The sequence below is a fragment of the Lethenteron reissneri genome, chromosome 65 (genome assembly GCF_015708825.2).
Source record: "Lethenteron reissneri isolate LAM-NWPU_2019-01 chromosome 65, ASM1570882v1, whole genome shotgun sequence".
In the NCBI taxonomy this organism is placed as follows: domain Eukaryota; kingdom Metazoa; phylum Chordata; class Hyperoartia; order Petromyzontiformes; family Petromyzontidae; genus Lethenteron; species Lethenteron reissneri.
The window spans coordinates 11,284,578-11,308,439 of NC_083843.1; the positions used below are offsets into that span (position 1 = coordinate 11,284,578).

General features: G+C 46.8%; 1 protein-coding gene across 4 annotated transcripts in view; it reads right to left on the reverse strand.

Annotated features, from left to right (window-relative positions):
• LOC133359535 (uncharacterized) overlaps window positions 1–23,862 on the reverse strand; it is a 68,556-nt gene that overhangs the window by 13,414 nt on the left and 31,280 nt on the right. For 3 of the 4 annotated variants that reach the window (XM_061577967.1, XM_061577964.1, XM_061577965.1), the window contains 7 exons: window positions 20,777–20,869; window positions 17,379–17,471; window positions 13,561–13,719; window positions 9,599–9,913; window positions 7,401–7,595; window positions 4,200–4,412; window positions 1,404–2,866 (listed from right to left, as the gene is read on the reverse strand). In XM_061577967.1, the coding sequence (XP_061433951.1) occupies window positions 4,201–4,412; window positions 7,401–7,595; window positions 9,599–9,913; window positions 13,561–13,719; window positions 17,379–17,471; window positions 20,777–20,869 (1,067 nt within the window). In that variant the 3' untranslated portion in view covers window positions 1,404–2,866; window position 4,200. Of the gene's footprint in view, window positions 1–1,403; window positions 2,867–4,199; window positions 4,413–7,400; window positions 7,596–9,598; window positions 9,914–13,560; window positions 13,720–17,378; window positions 17,472–20,776; window positions 20,870–23,862 lie in introns of those variants that run through there. The other variant, XM_061577966.1, reaches the window with a different exon arrangement.

A 23,862-nucleotide genomic window follows, 5' to 3' on the forward strand; every position in this document is an offset into this window, starting at 1 on the left:
AAGTAAAATAAAAATCAAATAAAAATCACGACGTTTCGGAGGCAACACAAGCTTCCGTCTTCAGGTGGAACCGTCATAGCACGCTTGCTGTATCAAGTAAATGAGAAATTCCAAGAAGAGAATCTGTTAATTGTTTAAATTTAATTTACGAATTGATCTTTAATTCATAAAACCGTTCATAATACATTTTTTTGGGTTAGATCGCGTTATTTACAAATGTGTCGTAACCCTCCACCACCCGACACGGCCAATCAGCAAAAAAGTGTCACGTTGACAAAAGACAAATAGGTCACTGCTTTAGCCCACCAGTGTGTTGAAGCGTGAAACCACAACATTTACAATTTTTGAGTACGACGTTTCGCTGGTAATTGCATCCAGCATCATCGGGCAATTCGCCAGAATGGTGAGGCTCTGCTTTTGCTCCCGGTCTTAAATAGAGCAGCAGCAGGGTAACGATCTAACCCAAAAAACGTTATTATGAATAATATTAGTCGCGAAAGCCTACGTGTTAAACTCATAAAACCGTGTAAAAAGACTATAACTTTACGTTAACCTCACGCAAAATCGCTCCTGATAATTATTCTGAGTGCATAATTATCGTCACGATCATATTCATACCAATGTAATAAAGAATTTTAATCCATTATAATTATTCATGAACAACACACATTTGTTACTGTGCATATATGCGCCCACGTGATGGGGCGCGGCAATTTTTGTCCAATCGGAGCGCTGCTGCCGCTCGTTAAGCCGTTTTCCTCACCCAATCAGCGACGTGCCCCGTCTGTGTGTGTGAGGCGTGTAATTGTGAACAATGTAGCCACATCAGAAATGAGTATAGGGACTCGTCTACTTAGGAACGAGTTAGGTTCCAGAGCTGTCTGTTAGTAAGTCGATTTGTTCATAAGTCCCAACTTTAATCCTGTCGATCCCAAATGTGTTGTGCGGAGTGCCCACTAAACACGGGGAATGGCTTTAAACGTTGTATCATATCCTGCAGATGTACATGCCACTGGTTCTTCATGTTCTGCAGATGTTAATGCCACTGGTTCTTCACATTCTGCAGATGTAAATGCCACTGGTTCTTCACATTCTGCAGATGTAGATGCCACTGGTTCTTCACGTTCTGCAGATGTAGATGCCACTGGTTATTCACGTTCTGTAGATGTAGATGTCACTGGTTCACATTCTGTAGATGTAGATGCCACTGGTTCTTCGTGTTCTGCAGATGTAGATGCCACCACCGCCATCTTTTGCACGGCGGTTGAATTTACGACCCTCGGTACGAACAGGAAACTGGACATACGGACAGGTTTGTTCGTATCTCTGAAAGTTCATAAGTAGAATGTTCATAAGTAGAGGAGTCTTTGTCCATATGTAATAAAGGTCGTTGAGGCGACGTCTGGAATCCGTCTTTTATTCAACTTGTATTACAGCTTTCCTTCACACTGTTGACAGGCAGCGTGAGAGGGACAGATAGAGAGAGACGCACTGCCACGTGGCAACCCGGAGCCCCACTCCCGTGTGGCCCCCTTTCTCCGTTCGTTCCCGTTCTGACCACGTGTCGTTCGTCTCCACCCCTATTTAATACCCGGGTCACGTGGTACGTTTCCACCAATCCTGGTTAGCCTCCATGGAATATTCCAGGCTCCCTCGTAAGCTCCCGGGACCACGCCCCTGACTCATCTCCCCATTGGCTGTGGCCAAAGCCAGCAGAACCAATCCTTACAGCTGTCACCTTTCCATTACGTCAGGGCCACGCCCCTAGGCTTCCCCCCCATTGGCTATAGACCAGGACCGGCAGAGCCAATCATCATGACGAGTTGTGATATGTCAAAGACCCGGATATAACCTCACATTACACATATAATCAGCATAATCATCGTTTCATTGCGGATCAAAGACTTAGTCCCTACAAGGCGCGTGTGTGTCTGTTGGTGAAGTTAGGAGATTGTCTTGGCTTTGTTTTCCTTTAGCAATTGAGAGGTAGGTGTTCAAGGGTTTGCTGGCCTCTTGAAACCCCCAGGGACACTTGAGCAGTGTGTTGGGAGGTATAACATTCTGCATGATGGTGTATATATTGTGATAAAATGTTATTAATACAACTTGCCCTAACATCCACCAAATCTTACCATCAGAATTCATATAAAAGTGCCCATGCAAATGTACATACTCATCAATCCGTACTGGATGATCATAAAAGCATCAATGGTCAAATCTCAGGATCACGTGATTAAACCTAAATGATAGGCAACACCTCAAAGAGTCAATATTCGCACAGAATTAGTTCTCATCAAATGCAAATCAAATATCTAGAAAACGTCCACGATCGGAATAAACAATTACATTATTAAAATAAAACAATAAGCTGTCTCGTGGTAACGCGACCATACACAATTGCCGTGTTGTGGTGTGTGAGGCGTGCAAGCTGAGATTATTCTTGGCCCACCACCTGTACAAGATACAGTTACAAATAGTGAGTGTCAAGTTCGTGTTTCTCCTTCTTTCTTCTTTTTTCTGTATAGACGCATAGAGACCCACAGAGACCCACAGAGACACAGAGCTGCTATCATTACGTGGCTTACATCCGGTTAAACAAACAACAACAACAAAAACATAAATTGTTGTTCTTTTGAAATTTGGAGCCGCAACATCCCCGGGAGGCGTCTTGCAGACATCAAACAGCGGGCTCGATGATCAAGAGTACATTCTCAATGATCTTGTGAATCCGCGGATAGTTTGTCTTCAAATTCCAGAGGGCCATCCAGAATTCTCTGGCCACACGGTCACCCTTATGGAGCAGCATCGTTATCAGTTGAGAAGCAGCATTAAAGCCACCATTATTTGTTTGAGTGGTCGAGACAGCCTGTGAATAAACATATAAAAAATAAAAACGTTAAATTAGCATCACCTGATGATGGTTGCTTGCGTTGCGATCGAAACGTCGTGATATTTTTTATTTTATTTTTCTATCTACGTGGCTTTACCGAAAGACCCAAAGAATAGCATTGCGTAATCGTTAAGAGACAGCGTCTTTGCCATGTCACTGAGTGGTATAATACTCACCACAGCTATCAGCTTCAAACGCTGTTGCTGAGCACATTCTTAATCGAAATCACCGGCGCACTCGATATGCGCACCAAACGTACGTGTGTACGTGTGTGGCAGGGATGTACGGTCAGGGGAGGCAGGGGAGGCAGATCCTTACCTGTCATACTCCAATGAAAATATATTTTTCCACTGATCTGTGTTATAAATGTAATTTCTATATGATTCCAATCATTACGCAGAGATATTAACAGGCACGCCATTATTGCCCACGCTCCCTACAGTTACTGAGGGGTGGTGCAAACAGAGGGGAGGCTGAGCTCGTCGCTGCCTCACCTCTTGTCTCTCCCTGTATTTGCAGCGGAGCTCCGCAAATTTGGCGATTTTGACTATAGGAATTATTGGAATCATACAGAAATTACGTAACACAAATCAGTGGAAAAATCTTAATTTGTATTTTATTATTTTTTACTTTTCGTAACAGCTAGTTTTATTGGAGTATGGCAGGTGAGGCTGTGCCTCCCCTGCCTCTCCTGACCGCACGTCCCTGGTGTGTGGACGTTGCACTTCTTTGGCACCACCGTACGTAGCCAAACTGCGCCAATCGGAGGTATGCGGCGGGAAGGACAACCAACTAAACACAACAACAACAAACAGCTGTTCTGAAGAAATTAGTTCGTCAATCGAGATGATAAAAGTGCATCACAGCTCCTCGGTGGCTTCCTAATATCGAAAGGAAGAGACCCATAGGGACCCACAAAGATCCAGAGACTCGTATAGAACCATAGAGACCCACAGAGATACAGAGACTCATATAAAGCCACAGAAACCCACATTGACCCATAGAGATTCATACTCATATATATGTACGTATGGTGAACTTCTTCCCGTAATTCAAGTGACCGCCTCTATTTTTTTTGTTTAATTTATATTTTTTGATGAAGCTGTGCAATGGCCAGAGAAACTCAAACGTAACTTATACAATTGCATTGGGTGGGGGTTTTTTTGGCACAGAGATCCGCGGAAAATTTTTATATTTTTGGAATTATCCTCGATATTTGAATTATTCCCACCACTAATGCGCTAATAATCGAGATTTTTACCGTTTAAACAACAAGAGAGATATAATAAAACATCTTTGATGGGCTCACATCAATCTCGGCGAGTGTGAGGATCTCCTTCTCGAACAGCTTCGTCAACACCGGCCTCATCTCCCTCGATAGCCTCGACCAGCGGCGTCATATTTGTCGTTATGCCATCGAGCAGTTGCTCGTCCGAGCACGCGGTCAGTCTCCTGACGGTCTCCTCCTCGCCAGCAGGAGCGGTGCTGTATTGAACGTTCGTGTCAGGTCCCGGAGCTTTTTCTGTTTCATAAGAGAGAAACAAATACACAAACACAAACAAAAGTTTGGGAAGCATCAGCCAGAGGCATTTAGATTATTTTTTGCAGATTAACGTTTTGTGGTTTTTGCAACTACATTGAAAACGAGAACCGACATTCTCCACTTAGTGGCGGTGACGGCAGCATGCCGCTTGTGCCAGGCTAAGTGCACTTTAGGGCCACGTGAAGTGTCGAATGCCCGCTGGCAGAAGGTCATGGGACAGACCCAGTTGCCATGGGTTGACTGAGTTGACTGGCAGATGCACCACCTGTACCGCTACTCTGCCAACTTGCGCTCCACTCGTTGTTGTGAGTGTCGCTCCTCTGCCCTCCATTGTTGCTGGAGGGCGACTGCCTCCAACTGACCAGTAGCATCAGCAGCGTCCTTCACGAGCCTCCTCCAAAGAGGCCGATCTTGACACCGCTGGTACCAGTAATTGGCAAATCCACTCAACTCCACGTCCTCTTGTACCACCATCACTCCATCTCTCCTCTAGCCTATGCCGCGCAAATTTAGCCCCACAAAAACTAAGCACCTCCCTGGGTATTTTATACCATCAGACACTCCACCGCCACAACTCCCAATTGGTGATAGGGCAGTTGTGGAGAGAGTGCAGAGTTTCCCATAACTGGGCAGTGTGCTCATGACCGGCTCTGGTTTGACAGCAGAGGTCTCACTCCGAATCAGTCGAGCAGCATTATCTTGTCATCAGCTGCGTAACGCTGTGTTGAAACTACCTGGTCTGTCACTCCACACGAAGCTTTGGGTTTTCTTTGCTACGGTCATGCCCTCCCTTCTCTATGCTTGTGTAACGACATAAATGGGTCGTTCTATGGCACCAGTGGGTGTACTACATCTAGGGGCTCGCTAGGGGGCAGGTTCCGGATGTCACGGACGTCGGGTCAGGACATGACAGTCTGTGTGAACCCGCGAGAGCACGTGACTGGACGAGGGGGTGAGAGGGCCACGTGGTGTGGACCCGGAGCCTCCGCAAAGGATCTAGAAGGGGGCGTGGCCAGGGGCGGAGCCGGGTCAAGACACAGCGGATAAAAGCCCAGTCCCGTGAGGTAGCTGGGGTGTTCGACCCGGGAATGAAGCCACCTTCTTCGATCCTCGCTCTTCGGTCTCCACACACGACGGCCAGACGGCGTGTTGGATGTTCTGGTTCAACCATATAGTGGTTACGAGCGGTGCCACCATCTTACGTAGTTAACCCGAAATGTACATAATTACTTCTAGATTTGAAGTTTTCGTGACTGCAAGGATCCATACTCTTTTGTTTTTTCGGTAAAGATACGTAGGTAAAAAAAAATGAAAATAACTAAATTAAATCGCAAAAAGAAAATAAAAAATAAAATAATAAAATTAAAACAACTAAATTAAATCACAACGTTTCGGAAGCAACACAAGCCTCCGTCTTCAGGTGGAACCGCCACAGCAAAATTACTGTAGTGAATAAAGAGAGTTGTTTAGAGACACGTGATTATATAGGGTAAGAGGGGGGGAGAAGCCAAGGAGTGGGGGGGGGGGGGGATTAGCTGAGTTAAACCGATTAATAGTTAAGATAAGGGTAAGTGTAAGAGAAGTGAAGTAGCCAGGGCGGACAGAACATTGGAGTGCGGATATTAGAGAGGCTCCTGGGCATAATGCTATGGGGGGGAGGGGGGGGGGTATTGGGACACTATTGAAACACTGTACATCAAATTTCTAAGTGATGGTAGTGTATAAAGCTGGGAGTAAAATACTGAAAATATGGATATGACTGTAAACTATAAAGCAGCTAAAGTTTAACTTGGTTAATGACATCCTACCAATGATTGCTCAATTTGAAACCATCCTCTCGGTTGAATATCTGGATGGCTTCATGGACAAATCTTTGGTAGTATCCAGACGGCTTACAGAGTACTTTGGTATCGGAGAAAACAATATCATGAGAACCCGCCGTGTTGTAACAATGATCAGCTATGGCAGAAGAATTGGTCCTACCGTGTTTCAAATCTGACTTGTGCTCGCGAATGCGGTCAGATATATGTCGTTTCGTTTCCCCGATATAACAGTCACCACAGGTGCAACTCAGTTTGTAGACACCAGGGTCCTGTAAATCAGGAATGACATCCTTTACGGATGGGATCAGATCACGGATTTTGTGTACTGTAGTGAATCGGACCTGGATCTTGTGTTTGTTTAGAATGTTGGAAATCTTTTTGGTAACACCTGCTATGTATGGCAACATAATGATTTGATCGGAGTCTCAGGGGGTTGTTTCTCCACGGTAGTAGAAACAGCTTTGCGGATAGTGCGGTCCGAATATCCATTCATCTTAAGAGCCAGATGTACATGTTCTAATTCACTGGCCAGGTGGTGTTGGTCAGAGATGCAGTGGGCCCGATGGTGCAGTGTTTTGTGCCGGATGGTGGTGTAAATCAGGCTTCAGATAGGAATCTGTGTGGGTGGTCTTCCTGGAGACAGAATGTCCCAAAGAGCCATTGGGCCTTTTCTCAAACAGAACATCCAAGAATGGTAGCTTGCCAACCTTCTCCACTTCCATGGTGAATTTGATGGATGGGTGTATGGAGTTAATGTGGTCGAGAAATTGGTTCAATGCTGGTAGGCCATGTGGCCAAATGACGAAAGTATAATCCACATATCTCTTCCACACGGAAGGATGCAGGGCGGAAGTCTGGATGGCGTCTGTTTCAAAATTTTACATGAAAACATTGGCTATCACTGGTGACAAGGGGAAACCCATAGGGGTACCCTCATTTTGTTTGTAGAAGGTACCATTCCAGGTGAAGTACGTGTTGGTGATGTTGATCATAAATGTGGAGGGAAAATGAACCACGCAGTGACCACCACGGAGAGAGAGAGAGGATCGTACCCATGAAAACCTCCTGCATACGAAGCGAGGTAGTTAACATGTCGCAGGCATTGTACACACGTGTTGCACGTGAGTGGTTGATCGCCACTCACCGCCAACTTGAGGATCATTCAGACGATGTCCGCCGGGGCCGGCCCCTCCGCATTGGTCTCCATCGGAACCACCGGGCTGCGTCGTGGTTTGCGATTCCCTTTGATCCGCATCGGACTCTGAGGCTGAAGGCTTTCCGTCGAGCAGATGTCCAGCGGAGCCGGAGTCGTCTTGACGTCGGCCAGAGGTGGAAGTGACTGATCGAGGTGGTTGGGAAAAGGAAAATGCAACATGTCAAAGTCAAGGTGGGTGCGACACTGCAGAGGAGGAGGCTCGTGATCGACGCTGCTGCTGGGGCTGTGCCAGGCTAGGTGCACGGTGCTTACGCACGTTGAGAGGGCAATCGGATAAAACACAGTGAGTTGGCTCAATAGGGGGCACAGTGGGTGGTGGTGGTGGTGCATCTGCGAGTAGCCATCTCAGTCAATCTATGGCATCTGCTAGGTCTATCCCTTGACCTTTTCCTCGTGCACCTTGCCTGGCACAGCAACATTTCAACCCATGAGCACCGGCATGGTCTGTCACGTGACCTCATGCCAGCAGCAGCAAGAGCATTATAAACTTTCATGTGGTAGCCTCAAAGTGCACCTAGCCTGGCACAGGCACCGTAGTGATGTCATCACCACTTACTATTTGAAACTGTTTATTTTCCCAGGTAAAGCCCACTGAGCTTTGTCGCTCTTATTCATAAGCGATCTATTCACAAAACGAAATGGCTTATCATCATCACATGCAAATGTATAGCAGTAGCCAAATTATCTAAACGCATGGTGATCTTGATTCTAAATTAGGAGAGAAAAACCGGAGGACCCGGAGAAAAATCCACGTGATCACGGTGAGAGAGACACGCAGACTTCAAATATACAGCAGCAGGCGTCAGGGTTGGGATCGAACCCACGACCTCCTGTATACCAGGCGAGGGAGTTCACATCTCCTAGCCACCGTAGCGCCCCGTAGTGGCGAATGGCGGCTGTTGTTATTGTTGTTTGGTGAGAGGGGTGGGGGCCTGAGGACATGCAGCTGGATAAGTGTTACATTTTTATAACTTCATAATTTATTTTAAAATCTTAATTTGTATCTATTGGGTTTTTGTCAGCATTCAAACTGATGAAATGTAAAGAATAGGTGCGTTCAATGTCCCTTGTTTGGCAATAATAAAACAGGAGGAGGTGGCGTTAAGATGTTCAAACACCAAGTAGACACACAGCTATTGCAAAGAATTATCAAGTAGTGCAGTAACCCACACACATCATACTTGTGTGGCAAATCCGTGCAAAGAAACATTCCATGATAATGTTGTATGCATCGTCTTTGAAACTGGCCTACTACACTAGCGACAGCATTATTCTGTATGGCCTAGTAGTAGTGTGAGTAGACCAACGCTAAAAGGTGAACAGTACAGAGACAATGCCAAGCAACTGACCGCTTATAGCTCGGGTTGAGCTGTTATATATCTGTAACTTTGATACTCGCATTGTCTTTGAACTGGTCGCATTTGTGCGTTCTCTGGTCTACTAACACACTGCTAGGAGTGCAGGGACAAGGCCATACAGAAGGCTCTCGTGTAGTAGGCCAATCAGTTTCAAAGACAATGCCATACGTTATTATTATCAGAGCATATTTGCATGTTTGTCCACAAGTATGATGTGGGCGTCGGTTAATGCAGTACATGATGATACCTTGCAAAAGGCATCAAAAGTCTGAATTACATCTAAATACCACCTCCTGTTGTTATTATTGCCAGACAATGTTGTGTATATAAATCACACCTATTTGTTATTTTTCATCTATCTTAATTTTTTTGTTCCTCAAACTTCAAAACAAACAAACCACATGAAACAACTCGGCTTTCCTATACGGGACAGGAGTCAATCGTGTGACGAGATTTGTTTTGTTCACTCACCGGGGCGATGTTTCGCGCCCGTGTGCCTCTTAGCAAGGAGGGCACCCGAGTTTTGGTTCCACGACTGTGGCAGCGCTGTAAATGCCAATGAGTACCAAACACGACAATGTGTTCTTATTATTATTACTACGATTATTATTATCAAAGCAGTGTTTGCTTGCATTGTCCGGCAAAGACAAGGCCATGAACAAGGCTGTCTCTGGTGTAGTCCAATGAGTTCCAAACACAACAAAGCCATAACATCAGTAGTATTTTTTTTATATCAACACAGCAGAGTTTCGTTTTGCATTAATTTACCACAAGCGTGAGGCATGGTCGATGCACAGGCTGAGATCCACTCCTCCAGCTGGGGGTAGTGGTCCTGTAGGCTTTCGAGAGCCCTCCAGAGCTTGAGGCACTCATTCCTGTCGATGAACTCGTCAATCAAAAAGTTGGCACGTTCCACTTTCATCGTGATGTCGCGGGCCCCGCGGTATATGTCGCGAGAGATCAAATCCCTGCTGTCCAAGTAGTCGAGCAGGTACGTGGGGTCCCTGCCAATCCACTGCTTCAGTTCCGGCCTCTTCCCTTTGATCAGCTTGGCAGCCTTCGACTTATCCATGTCTCGAACCTCTGGTGAGTAATGGAGGAGACGCCACAGTAAATACTGGTGTGCTGCTCTGTCTCTCTTCTCTCTGTGTTTTCATGTATATATAGTGGAGGAGTCCGGCAAAAGCAACCCTTTACCTCTGTGGTGGTACTGGACGATAACACGGTGGTGGTTGTGAGCAATACCATTGAGGGATGGCCAATTCCTGTCGGCTATACCCACCTCATGGCACTTGTAGCCACCACAGCGGCCAAATCGGTGCTCTGGATTGGTGCAAGGGGCTGGAAACCCCTCCAGCTTCAATTCAATGACCACTAAACTAGGTGCAAAATATCGAACTAAGCTTGTGCCAGAGGCTCCAGGGAGACAAACATCTACGACTTCTCCTGGCCAACCCCCATTTGGCAGAGCGAGGAGACTGAATCCATACCCTCGGGGTTACTCCACAAATGGCTAAAAACCACCGTGACTGGCCATGGGGAATATTCTAATGCTCGCTGTGGAGGAGAGGCTGCTACTCCTCTGTCAGGAGCTGGACCAGTACCGCCTGGATCTCTGTGGTGTCCTGAAGGTCGGGTGGACCAGCTTTGGCTCCAGTCACCATGAGGGGTGGACAGTCCTCTACTCGGGGCAGGAGACTGCCAAACAACAGAGAATGACTCTTCTTCTGATCAAAAAAATGAAGGGGACATGAAAACATGGCGGTGAGGTGTAGGAAGCTGTAAGTTCCAGGTGACTGTGGGCTCTCCTCCCCATCAACAAGAGGACACAAAGTGGTGTGGGTGATTGTTTATGCCCTCCCGAAGATGATTATCAGTGGAGGGATGCAGGCGAAGTTGATTAGTCAGATGCCTTTTATGACCTCCTGTCACAGATGTGAGCTAAAGTGGCCCCCCGGGATAGACTCATCCTGTTGAGTGACTTTAATGCCCGAGTGGGTGATGATGCCGGTTACCTGGGCAGGAGTGATTGGAAGGCATAGGCCAGATCAGCTCAATAATAATGATAGGAGGCTGCTAGGCTTCTGTGTATCCCATGGGCTTGTAATTACTAATACGGTGTTCCAGCATTGGCATATGGATGCATGCTGGGTCCAAGAAAGAACATCTGCTGCACTATACAGTGATAGAACATTGGATGCCGGGCCATGTCCCTGACTCCAGGACCTACCATGGAGCTGATCTGTCCACTGACCATCAGCTTGTCATCTGTAAGATATACATGCCATTCTTCCACTCCACTGGTGGGTGTCCATCTAGGACCCCATTGAAACCCACAGTGGCCTGGTCTCAGCTAGCTGATGAAAGTAGCAAGTGAGAATTCATCTTCGCTTACAGCTAAGGTTGGCATCGTCCGCCCCCCCCCCCTCCTCCTGATGCTGAGGGGAAATGGATGAGGGTTATGACTGTGGCTCTTGCAGCTGCAGTGGCTGCTTTTGGTACATAGTCCAATCCTCCCAAGATACCCTGGCTGATGGAGGGGGTGTTCTGACTAGCTAAGAAAAAGCGACAGGCCCACTCACCAGCTACAGCATCCCACCTCAGACAATGAGGAGGCTTATCGCTCAGAGGTTCAGAGAGCCCTGCAGTACTGCAAGGATGGGTTGTGGTCACGGGTCGCTTAGGAAATGGAGTCAGCCGAAGTAGGCCGCGATCACAAATCACTCTTTAACTCCATAACAAAAGTAACTTGCATCGCCACAGCTATGACCATCCTTAGGGGAAAGAAAGGTGATCCAATCTCCGATCCCCAGAAATATATTTTCTGATTTTTTTTTTGCATTTCTGTGAGGCCGTGGGGGAGGGGGAATCCCTCAGCCTGGAAGACAGGGGTAAAATGGGGATGACCCTGCTGAGGCTGCCATGCCTCAAATACTCGAAAAAGTAGTCACCCCCTGTTGAGGAATTGCCGACGGCAATCCAGAGTCTAATAAGAAGCGCCAGGCAGATATGATCTCCCAAGTGAAATACTGAGAGATGGTGGCGTTTGTGTGCAGACTGATTTATATATGAGATCGTAATAACAGTCTGAACCACCAGATGGGTTCTGCAGGATTGGAAGGATGCCCTGGTGGTTCCACTCTTTAAGAAGGGGGACCGCACAGACTGTATCAACTACAGGGGCATCTCCCTCTTCAGTGTGCCGGGAAAGGTCCTGGCAAGGATTATTCAACATCGCCTTTCCAGGAACGCTGAGGAGAAGCTTGCCAAGCCCAAATGTGGTTTCAGACCAGGGCGGTCCTGCACGGATGCCATATTTTCTGTCTGTTTGCTACAGCAGAGGTGTAGGGAATTCCAACAGGATCTACATCTCTGCTTTATTTACCTGGTTAAGGCCTATGAAAACATCAATATGCCTAGGCTCTGGGTTGTTCTTCATGCTATCGGAGTCCCTGACTCTCTGCTCTCAATCATTAAGGACCTTCATGATGGTGGCCGGTAGTCAGAGATATTCTCTAGTCACCTTGTGGTGCGACAAAGATGTTCTCTGACTCCAACATTAATTAACATCTTTTTCAACCACGTAGTTCGAGAAGTCTTCTATGGCTGTACCAGAGGAATATCTATCTCGTACAGATACAATGAGAGGCTGATTGATGCCCATTTGCAGTTGAGGGATGACTCCCGATTGATCAATCATGTTAAGTATGCTGATGATGTGGTCATTGCTTCTCACTCAGAGGAGGAGATGGAGCTGCTGCTGAGCCTGGAGTGAGCCAATAAGAGATGGGTCATGTAGCCAACATGCCCAGCCACGGCATGTCCAAACAGCTTTTGTTCGGCCAGATAGAGGAGTCTAAATGTGCTTGGCATGGGCTAGAAAAGAGATGGAATGCTGTGGTAAAAGAGGATGTGGAGCTGAGTGGATTTGCCGTTTAGTGGTACCAGCGGTATAAAAATTGGCCTCTGTGGAGGAGGCTCATAAAGGATGCTGATACTGGGCAGTTGGAGGCAGTCGCCTTCCAGCAACCACGAAGGGTAGAGGATAAACGCTCACAATAATGAGCGGAGAGCCATGCAGGTAAAAACACAAGTTGGCACAGTAGGGAGCACAAGTGGTGCATCGGCCAGTCATCTCAGTCAGTCAACCCATGGCACCTGGGTCTGTCATGTGACCTCGTGCCAGCAGGCGTTCGACACTTCACGTTGCCTTAAAGTGCACATAACCTGGCACAAGCGCTGTGGTGATGTCACCGCCACTTAGTGGGGAATGGCGGTTGTTGTTGTTATCGGTTGCTGGACCACCACCACCTTTGCCCCCTACTGCACCAACTCGCTGCTTTTAATGCGCCCGGGCGCTCATCTCGTTGTCACGAGCAGCGTCGCTCCTCCGCCCTCCATTGTTGCTGCTGGAGGCAGACTGCCCTCCAAAATTGTCCCCCCGAAAGTAAGCGTCCTCAACTGTGCAACTATCCTGCCTAGCAGCAGCAGCATCCTTCGCGAGCCTTCTCCTCTACCACGTGCGACAATCATGACCGCTGTTAGGCATTGTGGGTGGCTGGAGGTCGACGTGCCTAAAAATAAAATGTTGTTCCCTGCTTTCCTTTCCTCACCACCTTTGCCAACCTGTGCTGCCTCAGCCTGGAGAGGTTGTGGTTGAATATCAGTCGTGGCCCGCAAGACAAGATAGTGTACACGCAGATATTTTGGAGTTTGAAAAAGCCACTCACCAACCCTTGCAGCGCCTCGAGTATTTTGTTTGGAATCAATTTGCATGATTTGCCGTTCATCTTGACCTGCAGAAGGTCCAGTCTCAGGGATTGGGGCCTTCTCTTTAAGCAGGCCCAATGAAGCCGATTCTTGCTGATTAGAGTTACCAGGCTCCCCTTCTGGAGGATGAAAGAGAGAAAAGAAAAACAATCAAATGAATGCAGGCAAAATGTTAAAAAGGGTCTGCAGCCCTGATATTGCCCGTTCACTCTACCGAAGATCTTCTTGGTTCTTTCGGTAAAGTCATCACGTAGAAGGGAAATAATAAAATAATAAAAATAAAACATAATAAAATAATACAATTCTCACGACGTTTCGGCCACAACGCAAGCAGCCGTCCTCAGGTGAAGGACAGGTCTGCCGGAAAGACAGCGTCTGAATGCTGACAGACCTGTTCTTCACCTGAGGACGGCTGCTTGCGTTGTGGCCGAAACGTCGTGAGAATTGTTTTATTATGTTTTATTTGTATTATTTTATTATTTCCCTTCTACGTGACTTTACCGAAAGAACCAAGAAGATAAATCCCTGCAGTCACGAAAGCTTTAAATCAAAATCTACCAAAGATGTTTGGCACACTTCATATTTACAAAAAAATTACTATTTTTAATTTTACCAGGTGAGACCCCACTTAGCTATCTAGCTCTTTTTAAGATGCGACCTGGCCATCACAAATCACAGCGACTCAACTAAGTGGCTGATTACGATCATCATCGCGGAGATATGTATAGCAGCAGCCAAATACTGCGTCACGTTGATTCTAAATGTGGAGGCGAAAAATCGGAGGACGCGGAGGACAAATCCACGCTACCACCACGGGCAGAGGGAGAGACGCAAGCTCCAAATATACAGCAGGCGTCAGGGTCAGAATCAAACTCACGACATTCTATATACCTGGTGAGGAAGTTAAAATCTCACCCTCAGCCAATCAGCGACACCCGTTTATGTGCGGGGCAAGTCCTCAGACTTGGCTTTGCTTAACATGACAGTTGATCATCGATTATCCAGCGCGCGATTAACTGGCTTCCAACATTATCCGGTGGTCTCGGAACGGTCCGGCGAAACCGCTCCAAAGGCTGTAACTAGTCACGTAATCGGCACCGCGTGCGTGACAAAGTAGCTACAGTGAGGGAAAAAAGTACTTGATCCCCTGCTGATTTTGTGCGTTTGCCCACTGACAAAGAAATGATCAGTCTATAATTTTAATGGTAGGTTTATTTAAACAGTGAGAGACAGAATACCAACAACAAAATCCAGAAAAACACATGTCAAAAATGTTATAAATTGATTTGCATTTTAATGAGGAAAATAAGTATTTGACCCCTCTGCAAAACATGACTTAGTACTTGGTGGCAAAACCCTTGTTGGAAATCACAGTGGCAACATCTACAACCAGACTGCTTAGAGACCTGGGAATTAAGGGCCAGAGCCAGCGTTCAGCAATCAGAGCCGTATCGGAGGCGGCAGAAGGCAGCAGTCAGTGGCTCTGGATGAAGAGGAAAGACCCCAGCTGGGCACCGAAGTGAGAGGGCCGGGAGGTATGCGGTCAACAATGCTTGACTCAGGGAGGAGGACGCCCCTGCCATGCATAGTCCCATGGGATGTTGGTTATCAACAACAAGGCAACTCCTATGACTAATTGGGAATGGGACGCAAGCGTAGGATTGATCACCCTGTCGCTGGCCGCCTTTGGGGAGGGTGTATAGTGTGAAAGGCCGAAACACCCTAGGAACCAAAGGTACACTACTGACGATGCGCTCCCCAAATTTCACCAGGCTCGCTGTTCATGAACTCTTGGAAGTGCTTGCACAAAGGATAGTAACATCTCATCCTGTGTTCTTGGAATCAATTTGGTGGCAAAACCCTTGTTGGCAATCACAGAGGTCAGACGTTTCTTGTAGGTGGCCACCAGGTTTGCACACATCTCAGGAAGGATTTTGTCCCACTCCTCTTTGCAGATCTTCTCCAAGTCATTAAGGTTTCGAAGCTGACGTTTAGCAACTAGAACCTTCAGCTCCCTCCACAGATTTTCAATGGGATTAAGGTCTGGAGACTGGCTAGGCCACTCCAGGACCTTAATGTGCTTCTTCTTGAGCCACTCCTTTGTTGCCTTGGCCGTGTGTTTTTGGTCATTGTCATGCTGGAATACCCATCCACGACCCAATTTCAATGCCCTGGCTGAGGGAAGGAGGTTCTCACCCAAGATTTGACGGTACATGGCCCCGTCCATTGTCCCTTTGATGCGGTGAAGTTGTCCTGTCCCCTTAGCAGAAAAACACCCCCAAAGCATAATGTTTCCACCTCCATGTTTGACAGTGGGGATGGTGTTCTTGGGGTCATAGGCAGCATTCCTCCTCCAAACACGGCGAGTTGAGTTGATGCCAAAGAGCTCCATTTTGGTCTCATCTGACCACAACACTTTCACCCAGTTGTCCTCTGAATCACTCAGATGTTCATTGGCAAACTTCAGACAGGCATGTATATGTGCTTTCTTGAGCAGGGGGACCTTGCGGGCGCTGCAGGATTTCAGTCCTTCACGGCGTAGTGTGTTACCAACTGTTTTCTTGCTGACTATGGTCCCAGCTGCCTTGAGATCATTGACAAGATCCTCCCGTGTAGTTCTGGGCTGATTCCTCACCATTCTCATGATCATTGCAACTCCACGAGGTGAGATCTTGCATGGAGCCCCAGGCCGAGGGAGATTGACAGTTCTTTTGTATTTCTTCCATTTGTGAATAATCGCACCAACTGTTGTCACCTTCTCACCAAGCTGCTTGGCGATGGTCTTGTAGCCCATTCCAGCCTTGTGTAGGTCTACAATCTTGTCCCTGACATCCTTGGAGAGCTCTTTGGTCTTGGCCATGGTGGGGAGTTTGGAATCTGATTGATTTCTTCTGTGAACAGGTGTCTTTTATACAGGTAACAACCTGAGATTAGGAGCACTCCCTTTAAGAGTGTGCTCCTAATCTCAGCTCGTTACCTGTATAAAGGACACATGGGAGCCAAACATCTTTCTGATTGAGAGGGGGTCAAATACTTATTTCCCTCATTAAAATGCAAATCAATTTATAACATTTTTGACATGCGTTTTCCTGGATTTTGTTGTTGTTATTCTGTCTCTCACTGTTTAAATAAACCTACCATTAAAATTATAGACTGATCATTTCTTTGTCAGTGGGCAAACGTACAAAATCAGCAGGGGATCAAAAACTTTTTTCCCTCACTGTATCTACGACTTATCCTGGCCACAAACCACTTGGCAGAGCCTCTCGGAGTTCCTCCACAAACAACAAAAAATCACTGTCACTGGCCACGAGGAATGTTCAAACGTTGACTGTGGAGGAGAGTCTGCCACTCCTCTCTCCTCCGCCCTCCATTGTTGCTGCTGGAGGCCGACTGCCCTCCCAACTTGTCCCCCCGAAAGTAAGCATCCTCAACTGTGCAACTAGCCTGGCACTGCCCAGCAGCAGCAGCAGCGTCCTTCGAGAGCCCTTTCCTCCACCACAAGCGAAAATCATGGCCGCTATTAGGCATTGTGGGTGGCTGGAGGTCGGTGTGCCTAAAAATCAAACGTTGTAACCTCCTTTCCTTTCCTCACCACCTTTGCCAAACTGCACTGCCTCAGCCTGGAGAGGTTGTGGTCGAATATCAGCCGTGGTCCGCAAGGCAAGGTGGTGTACACGCAGACATTTTGGAGTTTGAAAAAGCCACTCACCAATCCTTTCAGGGCCCTGAGCATTTTGTTTGGAATCAATCTGAGTGATTTGCTGTTCATCTTTACCTGCAGAACGTCCAGTCTCAGGGATTGGGGCCTTCCAATTAAGCAGGCCCAATGGAGTCGATTCTTGCTGATTAGAGTTACCAGGCTCCCCTTCTGGAGGATGAAATAGAGAAAAGAAAAACAATCAAATTAATGCAGGAAAAATGTAAAATAAAAGGGTGTGCAGCCCTGATATTGCCCATTCACTCTCCTGAGGATGTTTGGCATACTTTATTTTTACTAAAAAGAAACTATTTTCTCTTTCACCAAGCTATGTAGCTCTTTTTAAGAAGCAACCTGGCCATCACAAATGACAGAAGCTCAACTAAGTGGCTTATTGCCATCATCATCACAGATATGTATAGCAGCAGCCAAATTATCTTAAATGAATGATATTGATTCAAAATGTGGAGGGTAAAAATCGGAGGATGCGGAGGACAAATCCACACTACCACCACGGGCAGAGGGAGAGACACAAGCTCCAAATATATAGCAGGCATCAGGGTCAGAATCAAACTCACGACATTCTATATACCTGGTGAGGAAGTTAAAATCTCACCCTCAGCCAATCAGCGACACCCGTTTATGTGCGGGGCAAGTCCTCAGACTTGGCTTTGCTGAACATGACAGTTGATCATCGATTATCCAGCGCGCGATTAACTGGCTTCCAACATTATCCGCCGGTCGCGGGCCGATCCGGCGAAACCGCTCCAAAGGCTGTAACTAGTCACGTAATCGGCACTGCGTGCGTGACAAAGTAGCTACAGTGAGGGAAAAAAGTACTTGATCCCCTGCTGATTTTGTGCGTTTGCCCACTGACAAAGAAATGATCAGTCTATAATTTTAATGGTAGGTTTATTTAAACAGTGAGAGATAGAATACCAACAACAAAATCCAGAAAAACACATGTCAAAAATGTTATAAATTGATTTGCATTTTAATGAGGAAAATAAGTATTTGACCCCTCTGCAAAACATGACTTAGTACTTGGTGGCAAAACCCTTGTTGGAAATCACAGTGGCAACATCTACAACCAGACTGCTTAGAGACCTGGGAATTAAGGGCCAGAGCCAGCGTTCGGCAATCAGAGCCGTATCGGAGGCGGCAGAAGGCAGCAGTCAGTGGCTCTGGATGAAGAGGAAAGACCCCAGCTGGGCCCCGAAGTGAGAGGGCCGGGAGGTATGCGGTCAACAATGCTTGACTCAGGGAGGAGGACGCCCCTGCCATGCATAGTCCCATGGGATGTTGGCTATCAACAACAAGGCAACTCCTATGACTAATTGGGAATGGGACGCAAGCGTAGGATTGATCACCCTGTCGCTGGCCGCCTTTGGGGAGGGTGTATAGTGTGAAAGGCCGAAACACCCTAGGAACCAAAGGTACACTACTGACGATGCGCTCCCCAAATTTCACCAGGCTCGCTGTTCATGAACTCTTGGAAGTGCTTGCACAAAGGATAGTAACATCTCATCCTGTGTTCTTGGAATCAATTTGGTGGCAAAACCCTTGTTGGCAATCACAGAGGTCAGACGTTTCTTGTAGTTGGCCACCAGGTTTGCACACATCTCAGGAGGGATTTTGTCCCACTCCTCTTTGCAGATCTTCTCCAAGTCATTAAGGTTTCGAGGCTGACGTTTAGCAACTAGAACCTTCAGCTCCCTCCACAGATTGTCTATGGGATTAAGGTCTGGAGACTGGCTAGGCCACTCCAGGACCTTAATGTGCTTCTTCTTGAGCCACTCCTTTGTTGCCTTGGCCGTGTGTTTTGGGTCATTGTCATGCTGGAATACCCATCCACGACCCAATTTCAATGCCCTGGCTGAGGGAAGGAGGTTCTCACCCAAGATTTGACGGTACATGGCCCCGTCCATTGACCCTTTGATGCGGTGAAGTTGTCCTGTCCCCTTAGCAGAAAAACACCCCCAAAGCATAATGTTTCCACCTCCATGTTTGACAGTGGGGATGGTGTTCTTGGGGTCATAGGCAGCATTCCTCCTCCAAACACGGCGAGTTGAGTTGATGCCAAAGAGCTCCATTTTGGTCTCATCTGACCACAACACTTTCACCCAGTTGTCCTCTGAATCACTCAGATGTTCATTGGCAAACTTCAGACAGGCATGTATATGTGCTTTCTTGAGCAGGGGGACCTTGCGGGCGCTGCAGGATTTCAGTCCTTCACGGCGTAGTGTGTTACCAACTGTTTTCTTGCTGACTATGGTCCCAGCTGCCTTGAGATCATTGACAAGATCCTCCCGTGTAGTTCTGGGCTGATTCCTCACCATTCTCATGATCATTGCAACTCCACGAGGTGAGATCTTGCATGGAGCCCCAGGCCGAGGGAGATTGACAGTTCTTTTGTTTTTCTTCCATTTGTGAATAATCGCACCAACTGTTGTCACCTTCTCACCAAGCTGCTTGGCGATGGTCTTGTAGCCCATTCCAGCCTTGTGTAGGTCTACAATCTTGTCCCTGACATCCTTGGAGAGCTCTTTGGTCTTGGCCATGGTGGGGAGTTTGGAATCTGATTGATTTCTTCTGTGAACAGGTGTCTTTTATACAGGTAACAAGCTGAGATTAGGAGCACTCCCTTTAAGAGTGTGCTCCTAATCTCAGCTCGTTACCTGTATAAAGGACACATGGGAGCCAAAAATCTTTCTGATTGAGAGGGAGTCAAATACTTATTTCCCTCATTAAAATGCAAATCAATTTATAACATTTTTGACATGCGTTTTCCTGGATTTTGTTGTTGTTATTCTGTCTCTCACTGTTTAAATAAACCTACCATTAAAATTATAGACTGATCCTTTCTTTGTCAGTGGGCAAACGTACAAAATCAGCAGGGGATCAAATACTTTTTTCCCTCACTGTATCTACGACTTATCCTGGCCACAAACCACTTGGCAGAGCCTCTCGGAGTTCCTCCACAAACAACAAAAAATCACTGTCACTGGCCACGAGGAATGTTCAAACGCTGACTGTGGAGGAGAGTCTGCCACTCCTCTCTCCTCCGCCCTCCATTGTTGCTGCTGGAGGCCGACTGCCCTCCCAACTTGTCCCCCCGAAAGTAAGCATCCTCAATTGTGCAACTAGCCTGGCACTGCCCAGCAGCAGCAGCGTCCTTCGCGAGCCCTTTCCTCCACCACAAGCGAAAATCATGGCCGCTATTAGGCATTGTGGGTGGCTGGAGGTCGGTGTGCCTAAAAATCAAACGTTGTAACCTCCTTTCCTTTCCTCACCACCTTTGCCAAACTGCACTGCCTCAGCCTGGAGAGGTTGTGGTCGAATATCAGCCGTGGCCCGCAAGGCAAGGTGGTGTACACGCAGACATTTTGGAGTTTGAAAAAGCCACTCACCAATCCTTTCAGGGCCCTGAGCATTTTGTTTGGAATCAATCTGAGTGATTTGCTGTTCATCTTTACCTGCAGAACGTCCAGTCTCAGGGATTGGGGCCTTCCAATTAAGCAGGCCCAATGGAGTCGATTCTTGCTGATTAGAGTTACCAGGCTCCCCTTCTGGAGGATGAAAGAGAGAAAAGAAAAACAATCAAATGAATGCAGGAAAAATGTAAAATAAAAGGGTGTGCAGCCCTGATATTGCCCATTCACTCTCCTGAGGATGTTTGGCATACTTTATTTTTACTAAAAAGAAACTATTTTCTCTTTTACCAGGCTATGTACCTCTTTTTAAGAAGCAACCTGGCCATCACAAATGACAGAAGCTCAACTAAGTGGCTGATTGCCATCATCATCATCACAGATATGTATAGCAGCAGCCAAATTATCTTAAATGCATAATGATTCTAAATGTGGAGGGTAAAAATCGGAGGATGCGGAGGAAAAATCCACACTACCACCACGGGCAAAGGGAGAGACACAAGCTCCAAATATACAGCAGGCGTCAAGTTCAGAATCAAACTCACGACATTCTATATACCAGGTGAGGAAGTTAAAATCGCACCCTCAGCCAATCAACGACACCCGTTTATGTGCGGGGCAAGTCCTCAGACTTGGCTTTGCTTAACATTACAGTTGATCATCGATTATCCAGCACGTGATTAACTGGCTTCCAACATTATCCGGCGGTCCCGGGCCGATCCGGCGAAACTGCTCCAAAGGCTGTAACCAGTCCGGTGGTCGGCACCGCATGCGTGACAAAGTAGCTACACTTGATTCCATTGTTAAATATTACGTACAGTGCATTGTACACTACATACAACAACTTCATGAAAATACTGCACGGATATGCATATGAATCAACAGGTGTTTATAAGAGTATTCGGCTGCTGTACATTTCCACGTGAAGGTAAGCCACTTTGTTGAGCTATCATTTGTAATAGCCAGGTCGCTTCTGAAAAACACATTCCTGCGGAGGGAGCTGGTAGGAACGTTGGGTTGCTCGGTCAATGGCCAGCGTCAATGGCGGCGTGGTGTATTCCGCAAATATGGCCGACTGTGAGGGCGGGCACAAGCCGGCGTGAGTAGGTTAAACGTTGAGTTTATAAGGACACCACGGGGTGACCAGCCCCTCCCCACCCAGCCCCACTGCTCCCACCCCCCACCCAGCCCCTCCCCACCCTCCCCTCCCCACCCAGCCCCACTGCTCCCACCCCCAACCCAGCGCCTCCCCACCCTCCCCTCCCCACCCAGCCCCTCCCCACCCAGCCCCTCCCAACCCTCCCCTCTCCACCCAGCCCCACCCCTCCCATTTTTGGATGCACGATGGACGGACGGACACAATAATCCCCTGTTGGCTGGTGTAACCAGGAGGTTCCTACCAGTACAAGCTACATAGCTCAGTAGGCCCTTACCTGGTAAAATAAAATACTTTTAGTTTAGTACTTCATTATTAATCTAACCCAAAAAAAAACTTTATCATGAATGATATTGGTTCGCGTGAAAGCCCTAATTCGCGTTGAACTGAAGGTGGCATTAGTGGCTATTTAATCAGCTGTCTCCCCTATTGAGTCAACCGCCACTCTCTCCAGAGTGCAAGTCCAGTGGTGGTTACTTTCTGTCACGCTTTTATCTGGTCTGGTGAAAAACTTTCTGGCGCCATCTGTGGGAACAGAAGAGCTTCATAGATCATCAGATTTCCTCCAATATCTAAGTATAAATATTCTTGGTTCTTTCGGTAAAGTCACGTAGAAGGGAAATAATAAATAATACAAATATAAAACAATAAAAATTCTCACGTTTCGACTGCAACACAAGCAATCATCATCAGGTGTGAAATCCACAGCAATAATTTTTTTTTCTTGCTGTGGATTTCACACCTGATGACGATTGCTTGTGTTGCAGTCGAAACGTCGTGAGAATTTTTATTGTTTTATATTTATATTATTTTATTATTTCCATTCTACGTGACTTTACCGAAAGAACCAAGAATATGAATCCCTGCAGTCACGAAAGCTTTAAATCAAAATCTAAATATAAGTTATCTGATTCTGAACTTTATGACCTCACGCCCCCTTACTGGACCATGAGTGAATAAAAAGCTTCAGAACTACAGTAATCCCTCGCCACTTCGCGGTTCAAGTTTCGCGGCCTCAGTGCATCGCGGATTTTTCAAAAATATTCATCGAAAAATAAAAATTCAAAAATACCGCCATATCGGCAGCCGTATTGCGGAAAGCAGCGTTGTTTCATCGTGATGCGCGAGAGAAACGGTTTCCCAGGATGCCAGACAAAGAGAGAAACTCTCTCAGAGGCTTTGTACATACTGTACCGACGGGCACTCAGACAAGGCACGTGATTGGTTCCCGGCGCGAGATCGACGAATGAGAGCACGAGTGGATGTACAGTATCCCGTGAGCTGATTGGCTGCGCATCATCGCATCCTCTCCCAGCTTCTTCCCTTGTTGTATCTCGCCACTCTCGTTCACGCTGTCAACTGTGTCTCGCGTATCTTAGTGTTGTGTTCGAAATTAACTGGTGAGTGTAGAACACCATAATACGTATCGTATGAGAGAGAGAGTGAATGTACTGTATAATATTAAGGTTTTATAATTAAATAGATTTAAGTAAAATATATGTGAGTGAGTGAATGTATAATATTAAGGTTTTATAATTAAATAGATTTAAGTAATATATATAAAGTATAAATATACATATTTTAAACATTCTGGTAACCACACACACATATACGGAAATTCCTAGGGGGGCCAATCCTACTTCGCGGATTTTCACTTATCGCGGGGGGTTCCGGTCCCCATTAACCGCGATAAACGAGGGGTCACTGTATAGCTTTTTGGGGTTAGATCGCGTACATATATGAATGTGTCGTTAAACCCACCACCATCCGACAACAGCCAATCATTGAGGTTTGTCAGGTAAAAAGAACGTGCCAATTCATTACTAGTACTGCACTAGCCGGTGTGTTGGAGAGTAAATCCAAAAATTTACATTCTGAGTATGACTTTTCGACAGTAATTACAACTAGCTTCATCAGGCGACAGCCAGATTTGTGGAGAAATCCTCCTGTTTCGTTCCTTCATCCTCCCCCCGCA